The sequence below is a fragment of the Plectropomus leopardus genome, chromosome 11 (genome assembly GCF_026936395.1).
Source record: "Plectropomus leopardus strain MGB_pleo_1.0 chromosome 11, ASM2693639v1, whole genome shotgun sequence".
In the NCBI taxonomy this organism is placed as follows: domain Eukaryota; kingdom Metazoa; phylum Chordata; class Actinopteri; order Perciformes; family Serranidae; genus Plectropomus; species Plectropomus leopardus.
In genome coordinates, this window is record NC_142186.1 from 19,282,652 (window position 1) to 19,310,474 (window position 27,823).

Genomic DNA, 27,823 nt, shown 5'->3' on the forward strand with positions numbered 1-27,823 from the left:
CTCCTTCAACACATTTCCTTCCTTCCATCCATCCATCAATCCCTTCCAGTAACCCTGTCTCCTTCCTTTATGGTTTCTTTAAATTTGTGCCAACTGGGTTCACCTGGTCACATCTCCCTGATCCTTTTATTGCAACCCTGTGTGTGAGAGAAAGAAGAGAGTAAAGGAGGAGGTCTGCTCTTTCTCAGCTGTTTTAATGTAAAGCTAAGATGATCTAGTGGGAAACTTCTACAAAACATGAGCACATAAGAGACAAAGATAGACATTGTGAGGATGATGGAGAGAGGAGGAAGCAGACATATTCCTGTTCTTTTGCCCAACTTGGCTTTAGTGCAGCTGTGCTACGATGCCAGGTAACAAATGCAGCTCAAATTCAGTGTCTGCACTTTCATCTGTAATCTTTTTCTCCACTGTCTTACATCCAATAAAATTCTCACAGATATCCCATTTCCAGGAATATACACATTCACTGGCACACTGTTCAGGCTAAGCCCCGTCAGTCTGCCAGTGTATTCTGATCCCAGATTTACTGCAGGTCATTCTATATTGATTACTTCACACACTCACAGCAGTGCTTTATATGCTGCACACTGTGTCCGCACTCCCATTCTCTCTTTACAAATTCCTAATGAGACTGTTAAACAGACTGTTGTGTCAGATTAGGCCCACATCCTTTCTGCATTAGACAAATCCATTAGACACACACCCAGCCAACAGTACAACACTCCTGTGCACAGATGCACACAGGAGCCAGGGTATCTGCACATACACAAACACAAATGCATAAATATTGAGATAAGAACTCCTGAGCCAGAACTAAGTACTTAAATGGTATAAAGTGCTATTACTCAAACACTTGCTGCTTGAGTGGCAACTTAGCAGAACATTAAAAAAAGTAATAACATGCCACTGTGTCTTAGGATGCTTTATAAAAAGCCAATGTTTTGTTCGTCTTCTTTTGGTGAATTCTGATGATGTACAAACATGCAGTTTTATTTTCTGTTGACAGAGAAGTACGTAAAGGAATACTTCAATCCCTAAATGATCAATTAAATATAATTTACTCAATGTGTGTTACATTGAATTTGGGAAGAAAACTTTTTTTGTTTTTTGTTCGCATGCCTCCAATGACCAAAAATCCAAAACAGAGAGAATTCTTGATGAATTGAAGTCATAGGGGTCTGCATTTGTCAACAGCAAAACTATATCAAAACATCAATTTACAAACATACATCTATCTCATTTATCCAGTCATATGCTCAGTACTTCCCAAACAGCCAGCCATTTCTGACAGGAAAAATGTAAACTTATATATGTTCTTTTTAAAGCCAGACTACACTCGATTGGTAGTTTGCTTGTCTTATTGCGTGACTTTGCTGAATATGAACAAACCCTATGGAGCTCCAAAGTCACACAATACAAAACAAACTAACGATTGAGGCCATCCTGGGCAGTGCCTAGCACAGGCCCAGGGGCCCAAAGTGTCAGGGGCCCTACTGGGCTTCATCTGCAAACAGTTACTCAAATTAACAGGTACCAACCAGAAAAAGACTCAAAATGACTGCAAAGGGAAATGGAATAACTACAAAAATGGGCAAAACAAACCCAAAAAGACACAAAACGCCTACAGAGAGCAGAACCAGGAAAAATATTTAAAACAGAGACACCAAATAATCAAAAACGTGGCAAAACCACCACAAAGTCTGTCTTGCACATATGTAGGAGAGGAAGTGGTGCCTTTTGCAAATCTGGATCCAGGGGCCCATTGTCTAATAATCTGTCCATGATCGAGACATTAGTATACCAGCAGCTCCCATGTCAATGAGGTAAGACTCCTGTTTTTGTCAATGGGGTCTGGCTTTGAAGAGAGGATATGTTTCACTTTTAATGTAGTTCCCCCTTGGAAATGGCTATCTGTTTGGGAAGTTCTGAACATACTACTAGACAAATAAGATTGCCTGAGTTGTGTGAGAGTTTTATAAATGGATATTTTGCTATAGTTTCAGTGTTGTCAAACACAATCGCCTATGGCTTTAGTTTATCAAGAATTTTCTCATGTTTTGGATTCTCAGCTCACCAGAGGCATGCGAGAAAAATGTTTTTTTCACACATCAAACATAACAAGGTGTGAGTAATTGATACAAATGATCATTTTGTGGGTGAAGTACTGCTTTAAGTCATCATCATTGTCCTGGAGATATAGTTTGGTACTGATTTAAAGTCTCTGGGGACACAAAACATAGATTTATGTGAATGATTTAGTGTGAAGCAGATCCAACAGACCTTGGACATTCTGAAACCTGAGACTGTTCTGAAGACGTAGAAGAGAACATTGATGCTTTTAAATATACTAATCCACAAAGTGTTTGAACAAAAGAAAAAGTGTTTATTCCAGAACCTTTGAGTGTGATAATAAATACATGAACACTTGGCCAACATCCCAGTGTGGTGCACAAAGCACCCACACACACAAAGCACCTAAACCAGCTTCATCAGGGTGAAAACACTGAAGTAAACTTGTGTTCATATCTCCAGTTCTCTGCGTCTGGGTTGGTCCCTTTACGCTGTAAACGCTTATCAGTGAATGTAACGGTGTGTGCGTGTGTTTGTCTGTCTGTGCTGTGTGTATTTTCATATGTGGAAGGCTTTGGTAGGTTTTCCCTCGAACAGTCCTATAGCTGGATTAACAGTAGTGTTTCACAGTTGACTGGCTGTACATGTGGTTCAGCATGTGTTTGGGTGACACACTGGAGTTGCTGAACCAAACCAGTTTGCACTCTAAACAGTTTCTAGCTGTCTACTGCTTAATTGGAGCAGAGGTGTCGGCACAGAGCAGAGCTGTAAAAATAAACAGTCATTCATTTACTTTTCTTTTCTTAAATAATTATCAACATCCTGCATGTCAATTACAAGCTATGGTGAACAGACAAAAGCATGAACTGGAAAGGTGAGTTGGATTTTTTTGTGGAATGTGTGAGTGAAGATGGAGGAATGGATCTCAGGCATTATAAGTATGTTTAGTCCACGAACGTGTTTGTCTCAGTCTCTTGTGTGCATTTGTGTTTTTGTCATTCGCCTGTGTTTTTTATGTGTTTGTGTGCAAAAGTTGTAACCTGCTGACCTTTTAGGTTCAGCATGCAGAGGGGAAGCCAGAGAGGTGGGAGTGTGGAGCAGTAGTGGTCCATCCACATACACAGGCACACACAGACTGTGTCAGTGCTAGTTAAGTGATGGGGAGCGGTCAGTGGTCCACAGCAACTCGATGTAGGGCCACTTTGTCTGTAGGCAGCGCTTGACAGGGGTGTCGTCTGTCCGAACCATGGGGTCCTCAAAACCCAGCACCAGAGCCGTCCCTTCCACATACTCCACCTTAAGACAGACAGACAAACACACACACACACACACACACACACAGAGAGAGAGAGAGAGGCTAATACACAGTTAATGCTGAGTACAGCTTTAATTCTCTGCCTGAGCCCAGTGGGGGGCCTGCCGGGTTTGTGCATGCTGGACTGTAATTTCTCAATACTGTTCCTGGCTCTTCCAGATCTAGTTCATGCCAATTAACAAGTGTTTTGTTTTTTTTCTTTTAAACAAAACTAGCAGTTCTTGTGCTTGAATGGCAAGAGTTGCACTGAACTGAATAAAGAGGGAAAGAGAGAGGAAGTGGGGGGACAGCAATAGAGAGATAGGGAGAGTGACAGAACAATGAAGCAATATACTGGAGAACTGGGGGAGAGAAAGCACGCGTGAGAGAAGGACAGAAAATGAAAGAGAGAGAGAGTGTGTGAGAAAGGGATGGACAATGAGTGAGTGAGTGTGTGAGAGAGAGAGAGAGAGAGAGTGCGAGAGAGAGAGATAGGGGCTTCAAGGTGAAGCTGTGGGAGAGTTGTGTGCTTGTAATAAATGTTTGAATATAATATACTGTATATATTTTTTTATGCAGTAAAAATTCAGGTTTTTAATCTAAACTGCTGCCGTGGTTCGGCCTCAGGTCCGGCTTGTAAAGAAACTGAGTGGGCTCATTTAGGGTTGGGCCTGATTATTTGGGCCAGGTCAAAGCTCTAATCCAGAGGTAACTATACACATTTCCCTTCATCAATCTCTTCTCAGACACTTCTTTGTAGGTGTCAGGGTTGAGATGCCAGAGGAGGCTGCAAGTAGACAAAAGACACACACACCAGCTGCAGGGGACTGCTGTCAGAAGGTCTGTTATTCCCATCTGCAGCTATGGGAATGGAATCGCCATCACAACCTTACAGGCGCCGAGCTGCCATGTGCATGTGCGTGTGTGTGTAGGCGTGTGCTTTTGTGTGGGCACACATGTGGTGCCATTTTTACATTTTCAGGTAGCTGTATGGAAAAAAATCTGCTTTACAGACTAGACAAAGTTGACAAATGAAGAAAGTGATATTCCTGAGTATCAGGCTTTTGCACAGCCACCAGCTACATCCGATGACAATCATCCATCAACCTAAGCCCACTTAATAGGCTTGTGTTTGAACATTTATCTCAGCGAGGCTGTTGACAGTGGCCTCGGTGTTGAAAGGACTTGGAGAAATAGGAGGCTAAGCCAGGGTTTTTGGATAGATGGACAGGCTATTAGGCTTGCAATAGCTACTGTTTATTTTGGAGTGGCCGGCTGCCTCCAACTGTGTGTGTGTGCATGTGTGTATGAATGATGACAGGGTAAGAGAAGTAATAGACCGAGAGACGTAGAGAATATGAAAAGGAACTACCACCATCAGTTGCTATGACAAACCTGAACATAAAATAGTGTCTTACCCTCTCGTTGTGGTTAGACTGTTTAAGTCCATTGTAGTGGTAGATGGGAAATGAGTCTGGGATTCCTGAATCCTGAAACACAGACAAAAACATGCAGTGTTGTTAGAGAGTCTCTGGGCAAACTGTTCTCACAGAGACTGGAGGTAAAGAACCACAAAGGCAGAACATTTTTTAACTGAAAAGGCAAACCAACACATTTCTGCTTGCAACTGAAGCTTACTGTTAAATTCCACATGTTTAATTTCAAATGTGTGTGTGTGTGTGTGTATTTGTACACTGAAGTAAAGCCCCAACTCCAATTACTAGAAAACATCCAACACTACAAAAACACCCGAACAATGACACTGAGCCAAAACACTTCCACTGACTTTGGCTTAAAGGTGCAAGAATGCTAATAGGGTGTGTTGTCTGAGAGCATGTCCAGCCTCTTGTGTTTATATGCCTATATATGAAACCCTAACCCTAACCCCAATCCCACGTGTGTCTGAGTGTGTGTGTCCAGTTGGCTAATGGTAGTATAATTTCTTTGCTGCCCGGGGCCGTTCCTCTGGTGAGTCCCTAAAGCCCTGATCACTTTAACACAGCTCCCCTCTATCTCTCCCTCTCCTGTCTTCCTCGCTTGCTCTGCCGCATAAAAGCGTATTACCGCTCTTCGTAAGTTTTTCGGCAAGTAATGTCATATGATGAAGAACACACGCATACATTTCACATGAGACACCACAAGAATGTTTTGGGCATAATAAACCTTTGATTTGCTAAAACAGCACTCCACATAAGCTTGAGAGAAAGACATTAGTGTCCCCTGTGTGTGTGTGTGTGTGTGTGTGTGTGTGTGTGTGACTCTTTGTCCATGTGTTTTGACTGTGATATGGATTGTATGACTGGTGGAAGGTATTCGTCATATTGTGTGTGTGTCTTTGAGGTGGAAGTCCACCTCTGCATGCACACACATACCTGATCAGGGAAAAACTCCAACAGGAATGGACCCAAAAGAATTATGCCCAAACTCTCTGGATCCAGCTTACTCTTCACCAGACTCACACTAAGAAGGCACAGATATAGAAACAGAGAAAGGAAGTAAATAAAAAGTGAGCAGAAGAAAACAGATCAAGAAATCCAGAGAGAGAAAACATGTGAGTCAAAAGAGAGGGGGATTTGAAAAGAGCCATTAGATCAGTCCAAAAAAACAAAAGAAATAGTGTGCGATGTTTTGTGCATGAAATCCAAGTCAAATTTACGATCACCTCAGCCCTCAGTGTGGACTCATGCGTGTTTTGGTGCGTGCGTGCACGTTTTCATGAATATTGTGGTGCAACTAAATATACCTCTTTCCAGACATTCCTGTGTGTTAGATCAGTGTTATTATTATTCCTCCACTGTGATAAAAAATCTGCTCAGATTGCCCTTTTAAGGCAGCGAGGAGAGAAGTGGGGTTTATACCAAGACATAGAGGGAAGGCAATGATTGTTTCTTCATCCATCAGTTTTAACAATAGCATGTGCAGCAGGACAGCATACAGGGCAGATAGCGACCCTACTGAAGTGTCAGTGGGCAACACTATGAATCCCTAAAACTGATGATGTGTGGCTTTATAGTCAACCGTCTGCTGTCTTCGCAGTGAAGCGAGAAAAAGAGAACATCTCCTCAGGGATCAATAAAATGTCTCGTTTTTATATCAACAAGTGGTTGTGTGCTGATGGGGATCCAGGGAATTGGTTGTTTGCAGTGGGTTTGCACGGTATCCACTGCATGACTGGATATGACTTCATCATTTAAAAAAAATCTGAACTGGACATGAGACAACGGCGCATGCAAATGCCTACTTTGATCATGTCACGGTTATCGGTTGTGCCCACGTCAGTCAGCTGATGTTTGTATGGACTGGTACATATCTATCATCAATAACTATGCACTGCCTTTTTTAAGCATTACATAAAGACAGGGAATAACAATCAGTCAATATTTTTCATTTTTCATGACTTTCACCGTTACATTTGCATGAATTGTCTAGCTTTCTGATCTGTTAATATTGCGTGAAAATATCATTTCCTTTGCTTACATGCACACAATTTGTGCCCATATTCCAAAAAAAGACAATAATTTGTATATACAGCACTGTGCAAAAGTCCTAGGCCACTCTATTTAAGCAAGGTAATAATGATCATACTCATTTATTTCTCAGTAATTTCTTTACTAAAACACATGAAGAACATACAGGAAATATGTATGCAGTATTACAAAGGCAAATATTTAAAAAAAACAACAACTTCAACAGGCTAAAGAAGCAAGTGTTTATAGTGTGACCTCCCTTTCTACATTGCATATCTTGAACTCTCTTGGGCAGACAGGAGAGTAAGCTCAATATTGATTGTTTGAGCTACCTTTTGTTACGGTTGTACATTTTCCATGTTTCACACTAAATATTCACTTCCGTCTAAAGAAGCCATTTTGTTCTGACTTCTTGGTGTTTTATTTCATTGTACATGCTCCCTGTGTTCCTTGTATCCTAATGAAGAGACTGATAAATACATAAATACAGTATGGCCTCATTACAACTTTGCTAAAACAGCAAAAATATGGTGACCTAAGACTTTTGCACAGTACTGTATTCCAAAGCTGTTTACAAAGCTAATGAAAAAGAATACTCCTCTAATCTAACATCTTAAAGGCAGCTAATACTCTCAAGTTTGATTAAACAGAAAACCAAAATAAAGCAGAATCCATGTTTTAAAGGTCTTGAGCATCATTACCTTGATCCCAAACACTACATGCAAACAATCAAGGGACTGACTCCAACGACCTTGGAGTTCAATCCTGACTTTTGCTCAGAGCAGTCAGTGTTCTCAGAGTTGGTTTACCACAATTGATTGCAGCTGATGGCCATTGGTCATAGGATATATAAAAATACTAAGTCACAGGAAACTTGAAAACAGTTTGTGCTCATCCTCCAGGAGTGATGAAAGACCTCAATTTAGTACTTCTACATACTCCTATTAATCTTCTGGCCCCCCCAGTACTAAAGATGCTTTTTCTCAAAGTGGAATCCCTGCAATAACTCTCTCATTGTGTGGTAAGGAATGAAGACTCGCCTGTTTGCACTGGGAGTCTCCCCCCAGTTAGCTATGTTGTTGTTGTGATCTATTGCCCATCTGGGGGTCTGTGGAGTGAATCAGTAGTCCAGTTACTTGGCCAAGGCCCACATCTGCAGCGTTGGGGCTAACTGCTCCTCGGATGAGAACGTGCTTCTGTTTGAAGCGGGACTTTAAAGCATTTCCTCCCTCTCACAGTCTTTCTTCCTGCCGTTAATGATCTCCTTCTAAGCCTCTGTTTCTGACTTTCTTTCTTTCTTTTATAGTGGGCTCTCTCTGGTCTTACTTTATAGTAGCCTGGTAGTGAAACATGAGCGCAGGGCTGCTGACCTGGCCTGGCCGTGACTTAGGAGTTAGAACTTTAGAAGCTCTACAGGTGCCCCCCCCCACACCCACACCCACACCCACACACACACACACACAAAGCCTCAAACATGCAAGCACTTACTACTCGGGCTCTGAGACAAGGTCAAGGGCTTTCATCACGTCCTCTAGCAGAGACTCTGGGATGAAGCCATTATCTGGAAAGAGAGAGAGAAGGAGAGACATAAAGAGACCGATGCACTGGCTGACCCCCGACAGAACATAAAATACAGGCTTCAGCTAAAAACCAGGGGAAGCCTTCACCTACATACATGGCACAAGCAGTATTTACGTCACTGAGAATGAACTCATCTGACACAACTAAAAGAAAAAAAAATTACACACACATGCAAACACACACCTTGTCCTTTCTCTCTGACCTAAATTCCATGGCCGTGATGATTGCTTTACCTGAGTGGAGAAGCTTTAAACACTAACATGTGTTTTTGCCCGAAATAGTTTTTCTGTGTGTCCGGGCACTTACACATTTGTCTCCTTTAAACACCAGCATGTGAGCCTGTGTGGCCTGTTGTTTAGATACATACATAAACCCCTAGTGTGTTGAGAAGATTCACTGACACGCGCTCTGCTTGTCCGCTCTCAAGCAACTCAATCTTACCCTTTTCAATTCCAGATGTTATTCTTGCAGAGTGACAATTGATAATCTGGCAGCGAGGGCACACACAGGGACAACACCATATATTGAAGGACATCCTGAGACAGTGAAGTACTGAGTGTGTGTGTGTGTGTGTATGTGTGGTGAGTCATAGCAGTGTGTGTGAATACGTCTGGCGCCCCTTTTCCACAACACAAGGAGCTGTGCTGACTCTACATGTGACACAGATAGATTTATGGGGCTTTTATACTGCACTCAACTGAGCTGCTGGCAACGGCATGTGTGTATACATTGTGGTGTGTGAATATGTGTGTGTCATGTACAGTGCATCCTCTTTGCATATGTGCATACATGCACATTTATGTCTGTGGATGCACCTACTGTACAGTTCAAGCATATGTGTGTTTGCAAAAGTGTGTGTGTGAGAAAAGACCATATGGCGTGCAGAATGTCCTGGCAGATGATAGCAGAAGTGGATGTGAGAATGTGCAAAGCTGTATTCGGCAAAACGGGAGAAGACAGATCAAGAATTAGGACAAGAAAAAAGATGACAGATAAGTAAATTCACATATTTGTTGTTGAAGTCACTGGAGCAGGCAAGACTGCTTTCAGCTGGTAGGTTTTATCTCACTACAACATTGCATCACACCACACACACAGATCTCTACAAATCAGCATGTTGCTCCGACAAGCCTGATAGTGTATAATGTTGTTTATGGCGACAGAGCACAGCACACTTTATTTCACAATAAAAACACATACACATGAAGGTACGCATTACGAGAGGTATTCAGCTGAACACATAGATAACTCTAAATGCGTAATGTTAACATGCTCATGTCTTGAGTGTGACTGCCGACATCTCTGCATCTCTCCTTTGTCTCAGAAGAATAACATTACACTACAGCTGTTAGAACTAAATGTTTCATTTCAGTACTTTGTGTCTAAGTGCTCATGAACACATGCACAGTAATTTTGAGGCTACACAAGTGAAAGCTGCAGAGTTCTTTTGACATGACAGTTATCGTTATCGTTAATTTTCAACAGTCAGTGTGTCACTCTCTGTTTCCTTCCCCTCGCCTTTTACCCCAGTCACCTGGAAGTGACAAGAAAGGAGGTTTAGGAAAACAAGGAGGAGAGGGAAGGATCGGGATGGTTGACTCAGCTGTAAGAAAAGCTGATCTCACCAACCTAAACAACAACAGCGGAGATGAGAGGGGAAAAACGGACCCTTGTTCTGGCTACAGAAGAAAAATAATGGAGAAAAGAAACAAGACAGAAGAAGCGAGGAGGGCAGTGGAGGTTATGAATGCATCTGCTCAACCAGGAAGAGGGGAAGAGAAAGACAACAGGGCCAGGATATTGTTTGATCGGTGTGTAGTTGTGTTAGGGCCCTGACACACCAAGCTGACAGTCAGCCGTTGTAGGGCTGTCTGTGAGCATCTATCACCCTAGAATTTGCAATGTGTCCCGCACTGTTGGCACTAGTCAGCACTTGCTGGCTTTTATTTTATTGATTCAGCATACTGAATCACTGTTGGAGCTGGCGGAGCCCTTCTGTGAGCCGGCAGTTCAGCTCAGTGTACCCTCAGTGTATGAAAGAGCAAACAACTAAAATGAAGAGGGCACGAAATCAAAACAAACTTTTTGTATTAGATAACATTATTTTTTAAGCCATTAAACTCTTTAGTAGAAACTATTTGCAACTGTTTGTGTTATTGTTCGCTAGCATACGTAAATATAATTTGTTGGGTTTGGATTGTTGATGTGCTAACTAGTGTGCTGAATCTAACTTGTCTGTCTTCTGGTTTCACTTTTGGAGCGATGAAAATAGACTACTTCTGCCTGCTGATATGAAGAGTTCTTTGTTCTCACGCAGGTACACAACATATGTCCTAGTTGCTACAAGATGTAGTCTTTGTGATGTGCTCAAGAGCAACTTTTTGGTCGAGTCACAGGCAAAGCTATTTTTTTTATGTCAAATTGATATTTCTAGGCTATTAGAGTAAAAATTTGGATGAAACAAATAACGCTGGTGTAGAAATGAGTAAAAAAAAGCATAGTAGTTTTTAAAAACAAGTGTGCAGGGGGGTGACCATATAATGACAATGTGTACAATGCAATACTAATAATTATAATACAATGACTTGTTGTCCAGTACCTTCAGGATCGTATGACTGGAAGACCCTCCTCGCCTGTTCTGATGGAGACTCTGGACCTACCAAGGACATCTCCTATAAGGAGGGAGAAACAGAAGGATAGGAAGAAATATATGAGAGAGAGAGTGAGGGAAGAGAAAGAGCAGTACAAAAAACAAAAGACTGTGCATGACATCATAAAGAGATTTGACCTAAAAGAGGCCATAGAAGAGATCTGTGACTAAAGTGAGGAGACAGGGAGTGTTGCAGTAAGACGGTGAACAGATAGAACGGATAGAGCAGGGAGGGGAGGAAGAATTAGATCACATTGTGCGAGAATATGGCTTCATCAGTGCTGAAACATTAGAACAACCATCTAGATCTACTCACAACTATCAGACTTTGATTGCTCTTGTCAAGGTTTAGCAGCATTAATCTACAACACACTGCAGTGAGCAGTCAACATACAGCACAACCCATTACAGCAGTGTGTGATACACTGCTAATGTACTTTGTGCATGCATGTGTGTATCACTGTGCACAATCTGAGGGGCCAGCCCAATCACTGGAACCCACCGAGTTATTAACTGATCTGCTGATAAAGTTAGACGGCTTGTTTTCACTCCAAACACACAATCAGGAAATCGAGTCTTACATATACAGCCCATGATTTATGACAAGCACTACAATGTTTGTTTGTTGGTGAAGTTTAGAAAGAGCATGCCGGCAGGGAGATCAGAAATTGGGGTGTATATGCACAAAGGCCAATGCCCCTTTTGGACGGGCTACAATGTAGATGCTGATTAAATGAACACCTCCTTGTTCTCTTTACCCAAAGGGCCTCAGCATGCTTCAAACAAATTGCTTGTCAGATCACGAAGCAGCATATACTGTAACTCCTCTCAGCTAAAACACATCCATTGTCTGCATATGACAATTTTTGTGACCTTTTAAGACAAAGAATTGAGTGTGGCCGTTTAGCACAGGAATCAACATTTTGCCTTCTGATGTGGTTGGATGACATGTTGAACTACCAAATTTGTTTTGAGCAAACTGAACCCATGACACTCTAAATCAGGGTTGCCCAATGTGTGGTGTGGGTGCCGATTGTCGCCCGTGGACTGATTATAAACTGCCTGCGGGTTGTCTTTGAAAATATACTATATGTGGCCAGGCCTGCCACACAGTATTGGTTAATCAAGCAACATTTCTTTGCATATGTTTACATTTACCTCACAATGGCAAGACTATCATAACGCTTCTAAACATGCAATAAGTAGGAAATATACGAGTGGAACTAATGTATTTAAATAAAGGGATGGTAACAAGTAAATAAAGAGTTATCAAATGACACACATTTCCATAGGTAGAAGAAACAACCACAGCAAAGAAGCATAAAGTTAACAGCAAGGACCACCACCTCCAGGAATAGTAACAAGTTGAATACACTGACAGATGAAACTGTTGCATTCATCTCATTTGTATGTGATTTTTCTTGTTTTTTTCTTTATGAAGATGATTTTCTTAAAGGCTCTTTGCTTTTATTATAGTGCAGTTGGAGAGAGACAGGAAACTGGGAAGAGAGAGTGGGAATGCCATGTAGCAAAGGGCCTCAGGTCAGAATCGAACCTGCGCTACTGCAAAGGCTCAGCCTATATGGGGCACACACTTTACCAGGTGAGGTAGAGATCCTCCCCTCCCCTTTTTAAAAAAATAACCCATATAATGTAAGAAGCAGCTGGCCCCCAGTTTTTTTCCCCACAATCTTATCTGGCAACCATTCAAAAGAGTATGAACACTACTCTAAATCCACAGACCTGTCAGATCACTTTGTAGCGTCTTCTCACGCCCTCTCTTATCTTACATTTTTTCAGTATTATCTTACTATCAGGTCTTGTCCAAAGCTCACATTAAGTGTGTGTTTATGATAAGTAGTGCAAGGGTGTCATGGTTCCTTAAAACTATATTGCATGATACAACCATTTAAAGACGTTTAAGAACCTCAGAGGAGACAGAAGGGATATTTTTCCAAGAGGATGAAATGAGATACTTCTCAAAAAGATGGCTTTTCGGGCTTAGATGTCACACATGCACAGACACACACTCATGCAATGTGTGTAGGCGAAAGTCAGGGGGTTCTCGCTGTCCTTCCTTACGAGCGAGGACGGGGGTGTATTTACAACAAGGAAGCGCTGGACAAACACACAATGTTTTTGGAGAGCAAATGAACCCTGCTCATCTCCTTTAGCTGTCCTTTATTAAAGCTTGAGCCTCAGATCAACGCAGGCTGCTTAGGGCTTCATGGTCCACTTCTTACCATATTCAGGGCTTACTCAGAGAAAGAGCCAGAGTGGGGGAGAGTGGGGGAGAGAAGAGTTCAGGGGGACACATCGTGAAGAGATGACTCCCAGCTGCCGGCTCTTCAAATGCAAAGAATAACAGGCACAGGCTGGCGAACACGCGCTCACACACTGCTATGTCACACAGGGTTTAGCAAGGTCCTGGTGTGTTAACATTACAGGCTACATAAATCTGACGGTAGATTTGTCATTAGCTAGATGTGTCTGTGTTTCACTTACAGGGGTGGACATGGGTCATTTTGCTGTCCCAGGAGAGATAAAGTCCAAAAAAAGTTCCTTAGTGGTTGACTGCAGTTGAAAGATGGATGTATGTGTCTTGAAACATGAACTGTAGATAAAACTAAATTTATATTACATTTATAAACAGTATACCTCAACTATGAAAACACGTATCTCTTCGAAAAGTGAAGAGAAGCTTAATCAATCTTGGGCTGACATCAGCAGTCCTGCTGTTGTAAATCCAATGTGCCTTGTGAACCAAAGCTCAGCTAACACAGTTTATTATCTCCCAGAGCAGGATGGACACAGTCAGTGTAAATCACCTGGTAATACCACAGTTACAAGATGTCAACACTCTACCGGGAGACAAACACTAGTAAGTGGTCTTTAACAGACAAAACAACACAAAACATACCATTGTTGCTAACCTGCACGCTAAAATGAGGCTAAAGAACACATGGAGAAGACAATGACTCACTTGAGCATAAGATCATGCACGAACACACATAATAGGAGCAGGGACTACGTGATTGTGTGTGTGTGTGTGTCTGTGTGTGTGTGTGTGTGTGATGACAGGTCTGCCTAGCTGTCTTTGATCTGTGTTTTATTAGAGGCCTGAGGAAGATGCTGCTGAGTTGGAAAACATGTCATGGAGCTAACACGCTCCACAGGGAAGGTGTGTGTAAGTGTGTGCTTTTGTGTCTCAGCGTTTCTTTCCTCTCAAACCAACAGAGTGTGTGTGAGTTTGTCTGTGTAAGAGAGAATCTGTGCAATAATTAGGCCTGTCCCCTGCCAATATTTGTTTGCATATACTCAAACACAAGCCTGCATCGTGCTCTCTTTGATGCAAAGATTTTCATACGGATGCAGTACAATGACGCACACTTACACTTTTGCACTGATGCATGTCCGGTTCTTTGTAAGTGTGCCTTATGAAATCAAGGAGCACATTCCAGTCCCCCTGACCCCCTTAACAGAGTAACAACAAGCTACCCTACATAGGAACAAAGCAAGAACAACACACGCACCACCCCAATGACATAAATACACAAAGTAATGCAGACCATTTGCTCTGAGCAAAACAAGAATACATTTACTGACATCAAACATGTCTTGTTTAAAAGCCAACAATTACAACTGTGCATAAAAAGGCTTTGGTGTAAGCAGGAGTATTTGTGTGCCTTTTCAGTTAAGTCATGGATACTGGATACTACATGGATACTACATCCAGACTTGCATGGGTCTATTCAACGTGACTTGATCTTTTCTGGCTTTCTAATAGCACTGGTTATGGACAGTACCCTGTACTTTTTTGTATTTTAAAATAGCAAATACTGCAATTTTTTTTTCATTCATTTGAGTAATAATGTCACTCCGCAAAGCCTCACACTATCTGCTGTGCAAAATGAAACACAGGAAAGGACCTGGTGCAAAAAGTGAGTTAATTCATGTCGAGCCTCTCAGGTTGACAACTCATCTCCTATAGGCCTCTTTCCTCTCTCATTAGTTCTATTGCTCACTTCTACCTATTTTTGCCTTCTTTTTCCTGTGCCAAGTAGCTACTCCACTTTTTGAGTATTTCCTCCCCTGCAACTTGACTTTTTCTTCCATTCTTGCTTCCCCTCTTTGTCCTTTATCTCCTCATGCAGGTAGGTACTTCAGGAAAGACAGGTAGGTATAGTACTTTACTAGAGTTACTCTTTCTTTCCCCCCGGTCCAGCCAAAGAGCTATTGTGTGTGCTGAGAGGCTCTGAGTGGCCATAGAGTGCGTCTGAAGGGATCGGTTTCAACACAACAAAGCAGAGGTCTCGGACAGTGTCTCCTGCCTTGTTCCTAACAGGCAGCGACAGCTTCACTACATGACAGGCTGAGGAGGAAACTGAGGAGGGAGTCTGTGTGTGAGGGCTTGTTATGCAGAGTGTGTATGTGTGTTTGTTTTGTTCACCTTAACTAGCCTGTGTCCCAAGTGATTTAGAGCACAGCAGACATAAAAAAAAAGTGTCTCTCCAACTATATAAGGAGTGTCTGCAGTATCTACTGTATATGTGTGTGCGTGTGTGTGTCTCAGGTGTGACAATAAGGACAAAGTAGTGATTTATGGAGCTGTCTTGGATGAGAAAGACTGTGTCTCACCATAAAAGAGAGGCGACACCAGAGGATAGCTATACAGCATAATGATGGGTCTTATAACACAGAACGACACACAGGGGAAAAAGAAGAATAGTGCAGCACACACACACCGACACAGACAGCTTTTCATCCTACTACAATGGCCCATGGTCTGACCTGTCACAGATTATTAATGACTGTTAATGTACACCGCTTTGTTATTTTGTGATTGTGTGTGGCCCGCACCCTCTGATAACACTAAGAACCGAAAATAATCCTCTTTAACAGAAAGCAAAAAATTGTTCCAACTACCTTTCAGTACACTCAGGGGGACACATAACAGAGTATTTGGGGCTAGGGTAGGGGGGTAATATTACCAGGAAAACAATGAATTTCCACAATTAAAGTCATTAATTTGGAAGAAAAAACTTCTGAGATGATGAAGTCAGGAATTTGTGAAAAAAAAAAATTCTGAAAAAATCTAAGATTGAAGTCACAAATTTACAAGAAATACTTGGAAATGGACTTCCTTGGTGTCAAGGAATCACATCGCTTGACTTTGCAAGGCTGGATCAGCCTCATCCAGCACAGTGTTAAAAGTTTTTTTCTCTGAATAGTATCCCTCTCCCTAGGCTCCACATTTTTTTTATTTTATTTACCTACAATGGCCCTTGTGTTATTGAAGGGATGAGTATTTTAGTATTATAGCATATAAACTCAAGGTGTCATATTGTGTTGATATGATCATAACATGTTATCACTTTCAAATTTCTATTGTCCAAATGACTGATTCTGACTAAGCTGTGATTAGAAATTAATCAAATTTGGGTTATGGAAGGTTTTAAATTCATAAATACAAAGAGTTGGTCTCATATAACAGTGGAACATAGTTTAGAGTGTGAGCACTTTATAAATATATAATTTTGAATTAAAGGGTGGCTTCTGTGATATAATATTCTTACCTCAACACTCTCTTACTGACTTTTGGCAGTTCTAAGAACCCCCCTTTTGTTGTGTCTGCACAGCATGAACTGCTATGGGAATGACCGTGGTTCACGAGAGTGCTGTATTGAGGTTCTTTATAGCTCCTATTTTAGAGTAGGTACTTGCACAAGAGGAACCTCGAGTAACTTAAGTGTAAGTTGATTAGTCAAACACAGTCAATGCAGCAATAGCAATTGCCATTGCCCAAAAACCCATTGGTCATAAAAACAAAAGACAACACCAACAACAGCTCTTAACAAAGATGAAAAAAAAAACATGTACAAATGGACCAACAGTGAAGCCCATGCTTTGCTGAGCATATATGCGATGGTGAACATACAACAGGATTATGTCTCCGCAAAGCAAAAGTTACATTGCTATACCAACCACTAGCCGGCTTTCAGTACTTCACTTTAGCATTACTACTGGGGGTGCGAATGCAAACAAAAAAACAAAAGCCCAAATAGGTATGTAGTCCTTGGGGGAGCTCCCTGGTGGGCAGTTCCTCTCAGGTAGTCCCCAGAACAATTTTGTCCAAAAAATGCCTTTTGAAATCGGAACAAATTCCATTGACTAAGGGAGGCTGCGGGATGCAGTAAACAGCTCTGGAAAAAGCAGTAATGAACTATATTTTACTAAACACATATTTCTCATAATTTCAAGTTTTCAACAATATAACCCAGCCCTGTTGGCAATACCATCATTTTACAGTGGTTTTGCAAGTAGGGCCTCACTGAAGTAAATTGACCTACATTAACTTGTGTTTTAAGTTCCTGTTTCTAACCAGTCCATGAAGGACATTCTGCAGACAGGAGTTGGAGTCTTCAGGGACACAAAGCGCCACAGCGGCTGCTCTCTCTCCTAGTAAATCACTGACCCAGGACACTACTACTGTACACACACACACACAAAAACACACATGTAACTCCCTTGAGAAGCAGAGATCCAGCCTGTGAACCTCATCACTCAGCGAGAGGAGAGGAAAGAGTGATGAGAAATGTCACACGAGGATCACCCCCCTGCTTTCCCGAGTGACCACTGCACCACTCTTTAAAGTGCATCCTTCCTCTCTATTTCCTTTCTTCCTCTTCCCTTCCCATGAGGGACCAATAATCTGAAGAGGTTGGCAGAGGTGCACATGGGAATCTTTTACTTGGACAACCGACCTGCAGTACACTGGAGTGGATAGTTACTTCAAAGACATGTGGAGGAAGAGGAAGGAAGAAAGAATCTTTTTTAAATCATACCGCAGGAAATGTCTCGTACATCAACCATCCCTCTTCTCCTCCATTCTATGTCTATCTTCTGTCCTTTCTGTCCTTCCTTTGGCGTCTCAGAAACTCTTGTCCAAAAACAGATCCCATTACATGCCATTATACACACTCAGCCTCTTTCTGACATGCACACACACACATTAATACGACCGAGGACAGAGAGTTTGGGCGGGGGGATGGGTGTTGTGGGTAGAGATCAGAGATGCTGCTTTGTGTAGGTAGATTAGATAAACACACTAATGCTATTAAGCTGATGGTCTGAAAGCCACAGTCACACACCGACAGCGACCCGGGGGAATACACACCCGTCCCCAATGGCAGACAGAAGGAGCCGCTGACACATCAGAGACGGGGATCAGGTTTTCTGCTTTTGTGGGGTTGGCTCCATATCAGAGCTAAAAGCTACATAACCAGGTAGCGTGTATTTTTGTATCACCAAGCCTGGGAAATCGCAGTGTGCTTCAAATTAGCTCCAAACATAGATTTCCTTTCAAGGAGGACAGGGTCACACTGAGTTCGGTCTGCCAGCATAGCACCCGTGCCCCATGTCTTCCCCCTTCAGCTTGGGCTCAAAGCTGGAGAGGCGGCACAGTGTAGCGTCAGCCATGTACGTCAGTACATATGCATGCATGTGTGTGTTCAAGTGTGTTCCCAGTCTCCAGTGGGACAAATGGATCCAGATGGGAACTCTGGAATCACATTCCCTACAGGAAGCCATCCACCTGAAGCCACACACACATACACACACAACACTAATGCTAATCAGGATTAGGTTCCCTGTGCTCTGGAATGTGTGTGCAAGAGTTAGACTGTGGGTGTGTGTGTGTGTCTGTATATGTGAACATGTCACTAGTGCCGGGGGAGCTGTAGCAATCGGTAAGTCATCAGTGCATGCATGACGACTTTGCTTCATAACTGAGCCAACATATGATCCACTCGCCTAGCAGGCTTGAGCTTTATGCATGTAACTGAGCTTTTAATCAATGGTATATTAAGGGTGTGGCGTTATGATGGAGATGATTGCCTGGGATTTTTCTGCCTCTCTGGTGCCATTTTTACAACAGCAGGGAGAATCGATTCGCTACAACCAAATCTGCCAGCTAAACTACACAGGCTGCAGTAATGTATTATGTTACATGTTCACCGATAGAGATGATAAACATGCTTGTTTGAGTGTAAACTGGTTGAGTGTGTACAGAAGAATACGAGCACATACATGCTAGATATCACATCCACCATAGATTCAAGCCTCTACCCAAGAGCCAAAGTTTCATTCAAAGTTACAACAGCAGGGTCATCTTCAATCAGTGTGTGCATTCATGTCTATACACCGTGGCATGGTGTATATCTGAGCTGATGGATGTCATGGTCCTCTTTCAGGAACCTGGGATCCTTTTGATTTTTCCTGCATTTTGACCACATGAACCTGGTTCCAGTTCTGGTCCCTGGACTATAATTCCTTTCAAAAGCTACCTACTTTAATGTGATACTTTCAGGTGGCTCGAGGGTGCATTCTGTAGCACAGTGCACCACATATCTATCAGACACCAGCCTCGAAAATTCAAAAACCTTGTTAAGAGCAGTAAGACTGTACTCAAGGCCTTGTATAATATGAGTGGGGTTGGTTTTTTGTTGTTACTGACATGTAAACAACTAATCTCCTTACAAACCAGACACTGGGCAAGTGAGCGACCAATGTTTGCTAATTGTTGTCAGTGTGGTTACATCGTAATACTAAGACAAGACCAAGAATAACCACTGAAGAGAAAGAACTTCACTTCTTTCAAGGCAGGTGTCTTTCTTTTTAGCACTTTCCATCTTTCCTTTTATTTCTTATTATCCTCTTTCTACTATCTATCTAAATTTCAGTCAATTGAAAGTCTGTTGCCTTAATACACGATTAATTGTTCTCAAATAAAGCAGTTGTTTTTAAATCTTCTAAATCTTACTTAATTGTCCTATTCTTATTATTATCATTTACATAATTCTTTGTCAGATTAGATGAAACTGTCAATATATTGTAAGAGAAGTGCATAAGACAGATTATCAGTGAAAAAAATCAGGTTTCTTCTCTTCCCTTTGTTTCTGATGGCATTTACAAGAATGTACCAGGGTGCACTGAAAACAACCAATCAGAACCGAGGAGTCTCTAGCAAAGCTTTCAATCATGTCATTCATTTTGTGAACTACGGTCTAACTGTTAAACTACACAGCACTCATCAAATATGAATCAAGATTCTGTAACTACATTGAGAACGTTTGTGAACTGGTTGCCATGTTGGATACAGTCGGCCAAAGTACATAGCACCGCCCACCAGCCGGACCAACTTTATTATTTTACAGCTAAACAGTACACTAAAATAACTTTCTAGAAACATTTAAGGTGAGAAATAGGCAATGCAGTTAAAGAGTTGATTCGTATTTGATTAGAGCTGCCTAGTGCAATCACAAGCAGTGATTGACATAACTGACAGCTGCTTCACAGACCCCTCTGCTCTAATTTGCTGTTTTTGTACACGTGCAATAAGGCCATTAGAAGCGCTGCAAGGCAATAGAGAAGGCAGAGGATTTTTTTCCACAAATTATAGGTCTCATTTAGTGCTGTGTGGATATTGTGACAATTTCAGTAAATATGGCAAAAGTTATGTATTTTTTTTATAAAAAAAAGTTACAAATACAAGTAACCAACTGCAGCTTTAAAATCTGTTGAGATGCAGTGGAAACTCAAACTAAAAAACTAAATATGCTGGAGGAACTGTTTGTGATTTAGTTCCTGAGTTTGTCTCTGGAGCTCCTTGGTTCTTGGGATTAAAAAAAGTTCTCAAGAACAAGAGCCAGGACAGAAATATGTGTGATCTGTTTTGTTGGAATTAACCTGACAGTGAAGGCAGACAGCAGTACTCTTGTAAATGGAGGCTCTCACTGGAGGCCAAATTCAGCAGTTTACATCATGGTCATATATGATAAACTACACATTATTTAGTTGATCACAGATGGCTGAGAAACTAAAATCATGTTTTGTGTGTGAGAGTGAGAGAGCATAAAGATGAAAGTGTGTGTGTCTGTGTGCGTGTGCCTGTGCATGTGCCTGTACTTGGTTAGTTCTTCTTTGGAAATAGCTTTTTTCCCTCAGTGGTGGATAGGTGAAAAGCCAAGAAACAGCACTGGCCATATATGACTATCTCCTGCGCTCATTTTTTCTCCCCTCCCATTCAGCCTCTCTTTTTTCCCCTTCATTGATATCTGACCTGGACTATATTAAATCTGTTAAGCACATTCCATATTTTGGTTTTTCAAACCTGCTGAGGAGACTTGGCTTCTATTACACACTGTGTGTCTGAGTGAGTGAGTTATGTGTTGCTTATAGATGAGTGTACTGAACTTGCCTTGGTGAAAAACACAGAGAGGTGAGTTTCACTGCCAAGGATCCAAATAGGGAACTTTGGAGACTTGAGGAATGCCCCGACCTGAAAAACACACAGAAAGGAATGTGTGAAGAATGAGTGTCTTTTTTCTGTCATTTTAATCAGTAATTGTTTATAGTTTTACAGTCTTTTTCATCAAGAACATTAATATTTGAACACTGATAACATGACACAGTATCTGAACAGTAGGGATGGGAAAAAATATCAGTGGGGGAATATATTGTATTACTTCCTCTTGGGACACGTAATCGATACACTAGTGCCAAAGATCAATATTTGGTTAAAACATGCAGGCACTTTGAACAGATTCCCCTTAACAATTGGATCAGAGTCACTACATCCTGACTCCTCGTGTTGGCGTTTATCAAATGAAAGAGTGATAAGTTAACTACAGTTGGGGTTCCCAGTAGCTCACCTGTGCCCCATGTACAAAGGCTATGACCTTATCACAGTGGCAGCGGATTCAATTCTAACCACGGCCCTTTGCTGCAAGTAATCTTGTCTCTCTCTCCCCCATTTTATTCTACTGCTGTCCTGCCCATCAAGGCAAAAACATGTCTGTTGCTCTTGACTACCATTCCCAAAATAATGTCCATGGGGGACACTGCATAGAGAGGAACTTTGCCTTGCTATAACAAATTAAAATCTAATGTTCAACAGTTTAGTCTATATTTGATGTACAACACCATTTCCAAAATCTTGCATTATGTAAAATCTATATATTATTTGCGAGAACTGCCTCGTGAAGTACACGGGCTACACAGTGAACATGATCTGTCATCATCCTCATCTTGTCATGGAGAAAAAAGCTAACGCTACCACAGCAGTAAGTCAGTCTACGATGTGTGTGTGTTAAAAAGGCACTAAGCCAAGACTCTAACACACATCTTAGTTGTCAAATTCTGTGAAACTGACACCACAAGGCAGTAAATCAATACATCATTCCCAATTTTTGCCTTTTCCGAAGTATTTTTTTTTCTTCAGTTACATGGAAATTCTGATGAATCATATATAATTGTCTTGCAATGAAACAAGTAATGCTGAATAACTGTATTGTGATACCATTGTTATTGTGGGTGACATATTGTGCTAGTATTATATCATGAGTTATTCTCAGTGATTCCCACCTCTAATGAACAGCATGTTACATCTCATTAGCCTGAAAAACAGTACTATATAATGAAATGTGTATCAGTCTTAATATTCAACCAATTTTCCCTTGGCTCTTCTTTTATTTGTTGCTGGCTCTTCTTCATACGCAGCTTGAACTTGATTTTTTTTAACAAAAAAATAAAAAATAAACCAAATATATAAACAGCATACATACGAGCAGACCTCTCCTTATTTGATATCATTATTATTATTTGATATATTTGAGTTGGTCTCTTAAATCACTTCTGACAGCTCTCTGTGGCAGTCATCAACTTGCTATTAACTTATTATAGCTGATTACTTTGCTTATTTACAAGGTTCATGTCTCAACGACAGCTTTTTTTGGGCTTGCTTATGTTGGCAACGATAAATAAATAGCCCAGATTCCTGTTGTTTCTTCTAGATAAATTTGTCATGCCATTTGTATTTATAAATCTCTTTGAAGATCTATTTTAGTAGACATGTGTTTCCATACATGTGCCAAAAAGTAAAAGTGTAGAGAGAAAGAGTGGGAGAGAGACTACAGTTCGTCTGTCAGGACTCTATCATCCAAACACATATTTTCACACGGGTGATCTCACTGTGGTTTGTGTTGTTGGATATGTCCCATATCTTAGAGTCACAAGGAAACAGCATTTGTGTGTTTATTTGTATTACTCTCTCTCTGCTTATTCAGTGGGTGTACATCTAAATTCATTGTGAGTCTCCATCAAAAAATAAATAAATAATAATAAGTAAATAATTTAAAAATCCACAAATCATCTGCATACTGCCACAAAAATATCCAACAATTTGCTTTTTTGGGAGCCTGTGGGAGTCTGTACCTTGCAGTAGCGTAGCGATTCCATTAGCGTCAGGAAGCCAACTGATGCCTGTTTATGAATACCATGCAGTTCTATAAGACAAGGGCAAAAAAGAGCAAACAAAATTGGTGAAAGTTAAATAGCCTATTTCTGTCACTAATTTCTGACTTTTTGCATTGCTGTGGGATGTAGAAGAATGATTGCCCTCTGGTGAATATGGTTTAAATATGGGGCCATATGTGAGTGTGTTGCGAGTGCATGTGTCTGTTGTGTGAATATGCAGTAACTTCCAGGAAGTCTTACTCATGCCAGAACACTCTCTGTCTCCATCCCAGACATTTGAGACAGCATGGCCGGTTACAAGAAGGTTCACCAGGCTCTGACTGAAAAAAAAGAGATAAGATAGCAGTCGTCAGCGGTTTAAGGGAAAACATAAGATATCCGGCATGCTTTACCACACAAAAGGACCTTGCAATGATCTAGAACTTTTTGTGTCATTGTAACTGACAAAGATAATTGATAAAGAGAGGTGTTTATACCTGCCATGACCATGCACAGGGTCTATAAGAGGCTCCATTGTGTCCTGGATCTCATTTCTGATATTCTCTATGCCCTGAACAGAAGTGATATGTGTGCCTTTAATTTTTTTGTATTTTAACATTGATGCAACACACAGGAAAATGACTCAGAATGATACAACAACAAAATAAGAGCGCATTAATAAAAAGGAAAAATCTTGTTGCATGTTTCAGGTTTTAAAAAATGTCATTATCAATTCATGAAAATCACTTAACATGTATGCCAACAGAAACAACATCCCTAATCTCATTATTTCCTATCAGTATTCAAAACATCAGTCCATCTCTCTATCTAGCCTTTTCTTCTTTTTACCTTGGTGAGGATAACAGAGTAAAGGAAAAGCAAGACTCCACAGCACCCCCTCCAGGTGTGGTAGAGAGACAGCACCTCCTCTCTGAGACTAGACGCTGACATAACAGTCCGCTTGCTGAAGAATGGGAAAAAAACGTCACGTTGTGTTATTAAACACTCAAAAGACAGATTTGTTACAGGTTGTTGGTTTTAGGATCAATGTGACTGATGTGTTAATTTCTATTTGTCCTGCCAGGTTGGTTAAGATAACTTTCATAATAGGGAAGAAATCAATTGAAAGCATCAGTGGGCAAAGAAAAATCTGATCCTGTCTATTTGGAGAAACTACCCTCCTTTGCTCCACCCTGGACACTTGCTAGTGGAGTTGTCTGTCTTAGTTAGCGTGCACTTCTTCACTGTGAGTCAGCACTGCTTTTTTGCTGACTGTGGTCTCAGCTGCCAGTATAGTGTGTGATGAAATTTCAATATTCCTCTGGCAAATGCAGCCTTGCATACACTTAGCTTGTGAGTGTGTGATAGACAGTATGTGTGTAAGAAAGGTAGTGATTTTTTTTTTTATTAGGCAATCAACGAAAGTGCTGAGTCAACACCTTGTAAGCAGAGTGAAATGGCTAATTCAATGTGAAAGCCAATTCTTGTGGGCAAGATGAATCAAATAGCACCCCTCCCCTCCCCGCTGCTGATACTATCTTCTGAGAAATATGTAGCTCTATCCCAGCACTGCATATTGGCAATTACAAAAACAAGGATTTGTGAGGTCTTAATCCTTCCAGAAACCCACAGTATTATTCAATGTCAAGATTATCTGCTTTGGGGAAGAGATGGTCATAAGTACAAAGATGCAAGGTGTTATCTGCCGTGAGAATATTAAGTGCCACTTACTGGAGAACACTGTGAAATCGCTCAAAGCTAAGGTCCTCGGCACCCAAAGCAGCTAGGCACAAAACAACAACAAAAAAAAACATGCATACACAGTAATATCAGAGCATGGCACAGAAAAACTCCACGCTGTATTATCACCTGTCATCTTTTCTTCATTGAAAGTTATTATTTTTTCTGATTAATCATGCAGACAAGGCCTCGGTGACTACGTAAACATTTGTTTGTGTACTGTTATACAGGATGTGACAGATGTAGGACTCACTGGGTTGCTGTTCCTGTGGTGGCTGGCTGCTCTCTGGCGCTGGCATTTCCTGTGTTTGCGACTGTGACTGTGTCTGTGTGTTCGTATGCGTGCTGCTAGTATGTGGGCTTTGTCCCTTAGCCCAAGTCACCAGGCAGAACCCTGTGGAGGGGCTGGAGCAGGCAGACTCCAGGATTTCACTCAGTGTGGAACACAGTGCTGTTTTCTGCTCCTCCTCTAACAAACACAAACATAAAAGATGTATGACTTAACAAGCTAAACAGAAAAAAAAACAATGTTTTGGATTTTTCTGTGGAGAGTGTACCTGTCATCTGTCTCCAGTTGGGACTTTCTCTGTTGAAGAGAATGTTCTTCAAGAGGAAAGCCTGCAAAGAAACAAACTCAGTCTACAAATTTGCAAGATGATATTCAACTATGCAATATGCTACACTTGCTGAGAATTGTCCAAAGTCCACTCTCACAGATTCTGATTTTTACTTTTTTCTATAGGATCAACCATTTTTCAGTCAATTTGGCATAGCCACCAATGATTACACCTATAAGATTTACCCAGGTATAAAATCAGGCTCAATGTAAAGTCCCTAAGTGAACTTGGTTGAGGTGTACATTCTGAAAGAAAGCAATTTTGCCAACTAAATTGTCCCATACCTCACAATATAATTTTAAGCACTTGCGGTCACTGAGCGTGTACTGTAGGAGATCTCTGAGGGCATAACACTGGAAAATATGCTGGAATTTGAGACTGAGCTAGACCATACCTGGACAGGTGCAATGACAGCACATGGCCCTCCTTCAAACTGCTCCAGTGCTGTCTGCTCATTCTCACAAAAAACAAATCCTGTGGTAAAGACACAGACATAACATCCTTAAAATGTTTTTTGTTTGACTGTAACAACGAGCACCAAGCATTTTCAAATGCCCAAACCCTGCACACATTAGGAAGACAAAAGAACGTAGAGCATATGCATGCAAAACTCTGGAGTAGGCATGATCATGTGCAGTATTCATAAAACCCACGTCAAGTCAAGTCAAGTCAACACAAAAACAGAATATTTACCACATATCTGACCTTCAACTTGAGAGGACGGCCTAAGATAATAAATGATCTGGTGTACCTTTTTGATAAGAATTACAACCTTCACTTGGCTTTCCACTGCACATGGGTGAACACTCTGCTTTGGGGTGAATTTTTTATATGCATATCATCACAGTGAGAAAAAGCATCATACCTTGGGTCCATCTACGGAAGATGGAGGCAGACACCCCTCCACTGGAGGGTCTCCCCCAAACCAAATCCACCACATCTTTATTTAACTCAGACATGACAATTTTTACTGCTGGTGGGTCCACAGGCACTCCTTCTTCAGTCCAATAGCCACAAGGTGAGGAGAAAGGTCTGTTGAGGCCAACTTGCAAGCTCTTTCCAATGATGATAGTCCACTTCTCTGGGATGGTGGAGCCTGTGGCATTGGCCACAAGCTACCTGTGTTGCACGACACAGTCTGACTTCAGTGGCTGGTAGCAAACTGGCGGGTAGGAATGACATCAACGTAGCCACAACAATCTGCAAAGTAATGGGACAGAAGCATACCAAAATGTTATTGTCTTTGAGGGAGCAAACTTTTAAGTACATGCAATTTCATTGCATAGCTACGGTGGCAATGGTGCGGTACAGCTAGTTTATACCTCAGTGCAATGCTATATAATGCTACCCATTCGCATAATTGACAAGCGAGAAAGCTAACAGTTGCGCTAACGTCAAGTAGTTACAACGGACGGTGAGTAATAACAGCAGTGATAGCAGGATAACGGTTAGCTTTTTTTCTGGGAAGGCGTTGTTACCTTGTTAAACTCTTATGAAATTGCTGTTTCGGTGATAGGTTATAAGAGCTGAGTTGGCTTGGTAATATCAGCAGTTAGCATTAGCATTAGTACTAGCAGCTAATCTTTCATTGCTTTGTCATTCAGTTACTTCTTACGCTACAGCAATGCCGACAATTGTTCTATGAATTCATACTGACTGTCTTTAGTTAGATAACACGAACGCGTAATTACCTTGATACACAGTCGAGTAAGGGGATTCCGTATTTAGTATATATTTTGGTAGCAATTTCACTATCAACAGCGTCTCTGTCATTCGTTTATTTACAACAGAATTGTAAAGGGAAAAAAAACTGTGCGTACATAAGACGTGACTGCCCATTGGTTAAAATCCAGAAAGTTCCATAAGCGTCAAGGGGCACAGCTTCAACGCGTTACCTCATTGGTGCACAGACGTGTCAATCACATTGAATACCCGCCTTCTAACAGGGTACTGTTTAATTCATTTAAAGCCCGCCTTTAGGAATCAGAACCTTGGAGACAGAAAATTCAATTTGTAAAAGTTAAAGGTTCCGTTATTGTTAAAGCTTACATTCAAAACACATGTTTTTTTTTTGCAATGGCAGACCGTATAAATGTCCTAATTTCTG

The 27,823-nt window shown here is 41.2% G+C and overlaps 1 protein-coding gene across 2 annotated transcripts; it reads right to left on the reverse strand.

Annotated features, from left to right (window-relative positions):
- On the reverse strand, positions 1–27,548 carry mindy3 (MINDY lysine 48 deubiquitinase 3). 2 transcript variants are annotated; one of them, XR_015777904.1, is made up of 17 exons: positions 27,408–27,548; positions 26,582–26,916; positions 26,111–26,190; positions 25,657–25,717; positions 25,353–25,568; positions 25,091–25,142; positions 24,209–24,323; positions 23,857–23,930; positions 23,621–23,700; positions 23,339–23,409; positions 21,324–21,404; positions 11,015–11,087; positions 8,323–8,395; positions 5,740–5,827; positions 4,786–4,857; positions 3,122–3,369; positions 1–137 (listed from the first exon to the last, which is right to left on the reverse strand). XR_015777904.1 is itself a non-coding variant. In XM_088084206.1 (16 exons), exons 2-16 carry the CDS (start codon positions 26,673–26,675, stop codon positions 3,220–3,222), a joined length of 1,380 nt encoding a protein of 459 aa, XP_087940332.1. In that variant the 5' UTR covers positions 26,676–26,916; positions 27,408–27,548; the 3' UTR covers positions 2,366–3,219. The 2 variants fall into 2 exon arrangements, 1 of the variants encoding a protein (XP_087940332.1); XM_088084206.1 differs by lacking the exon at positions 1–137 and having other exon boundaries at positions 2,366–3,369.
- Positions 27,549–27,823: the final 275 nt, after the last annotated feature.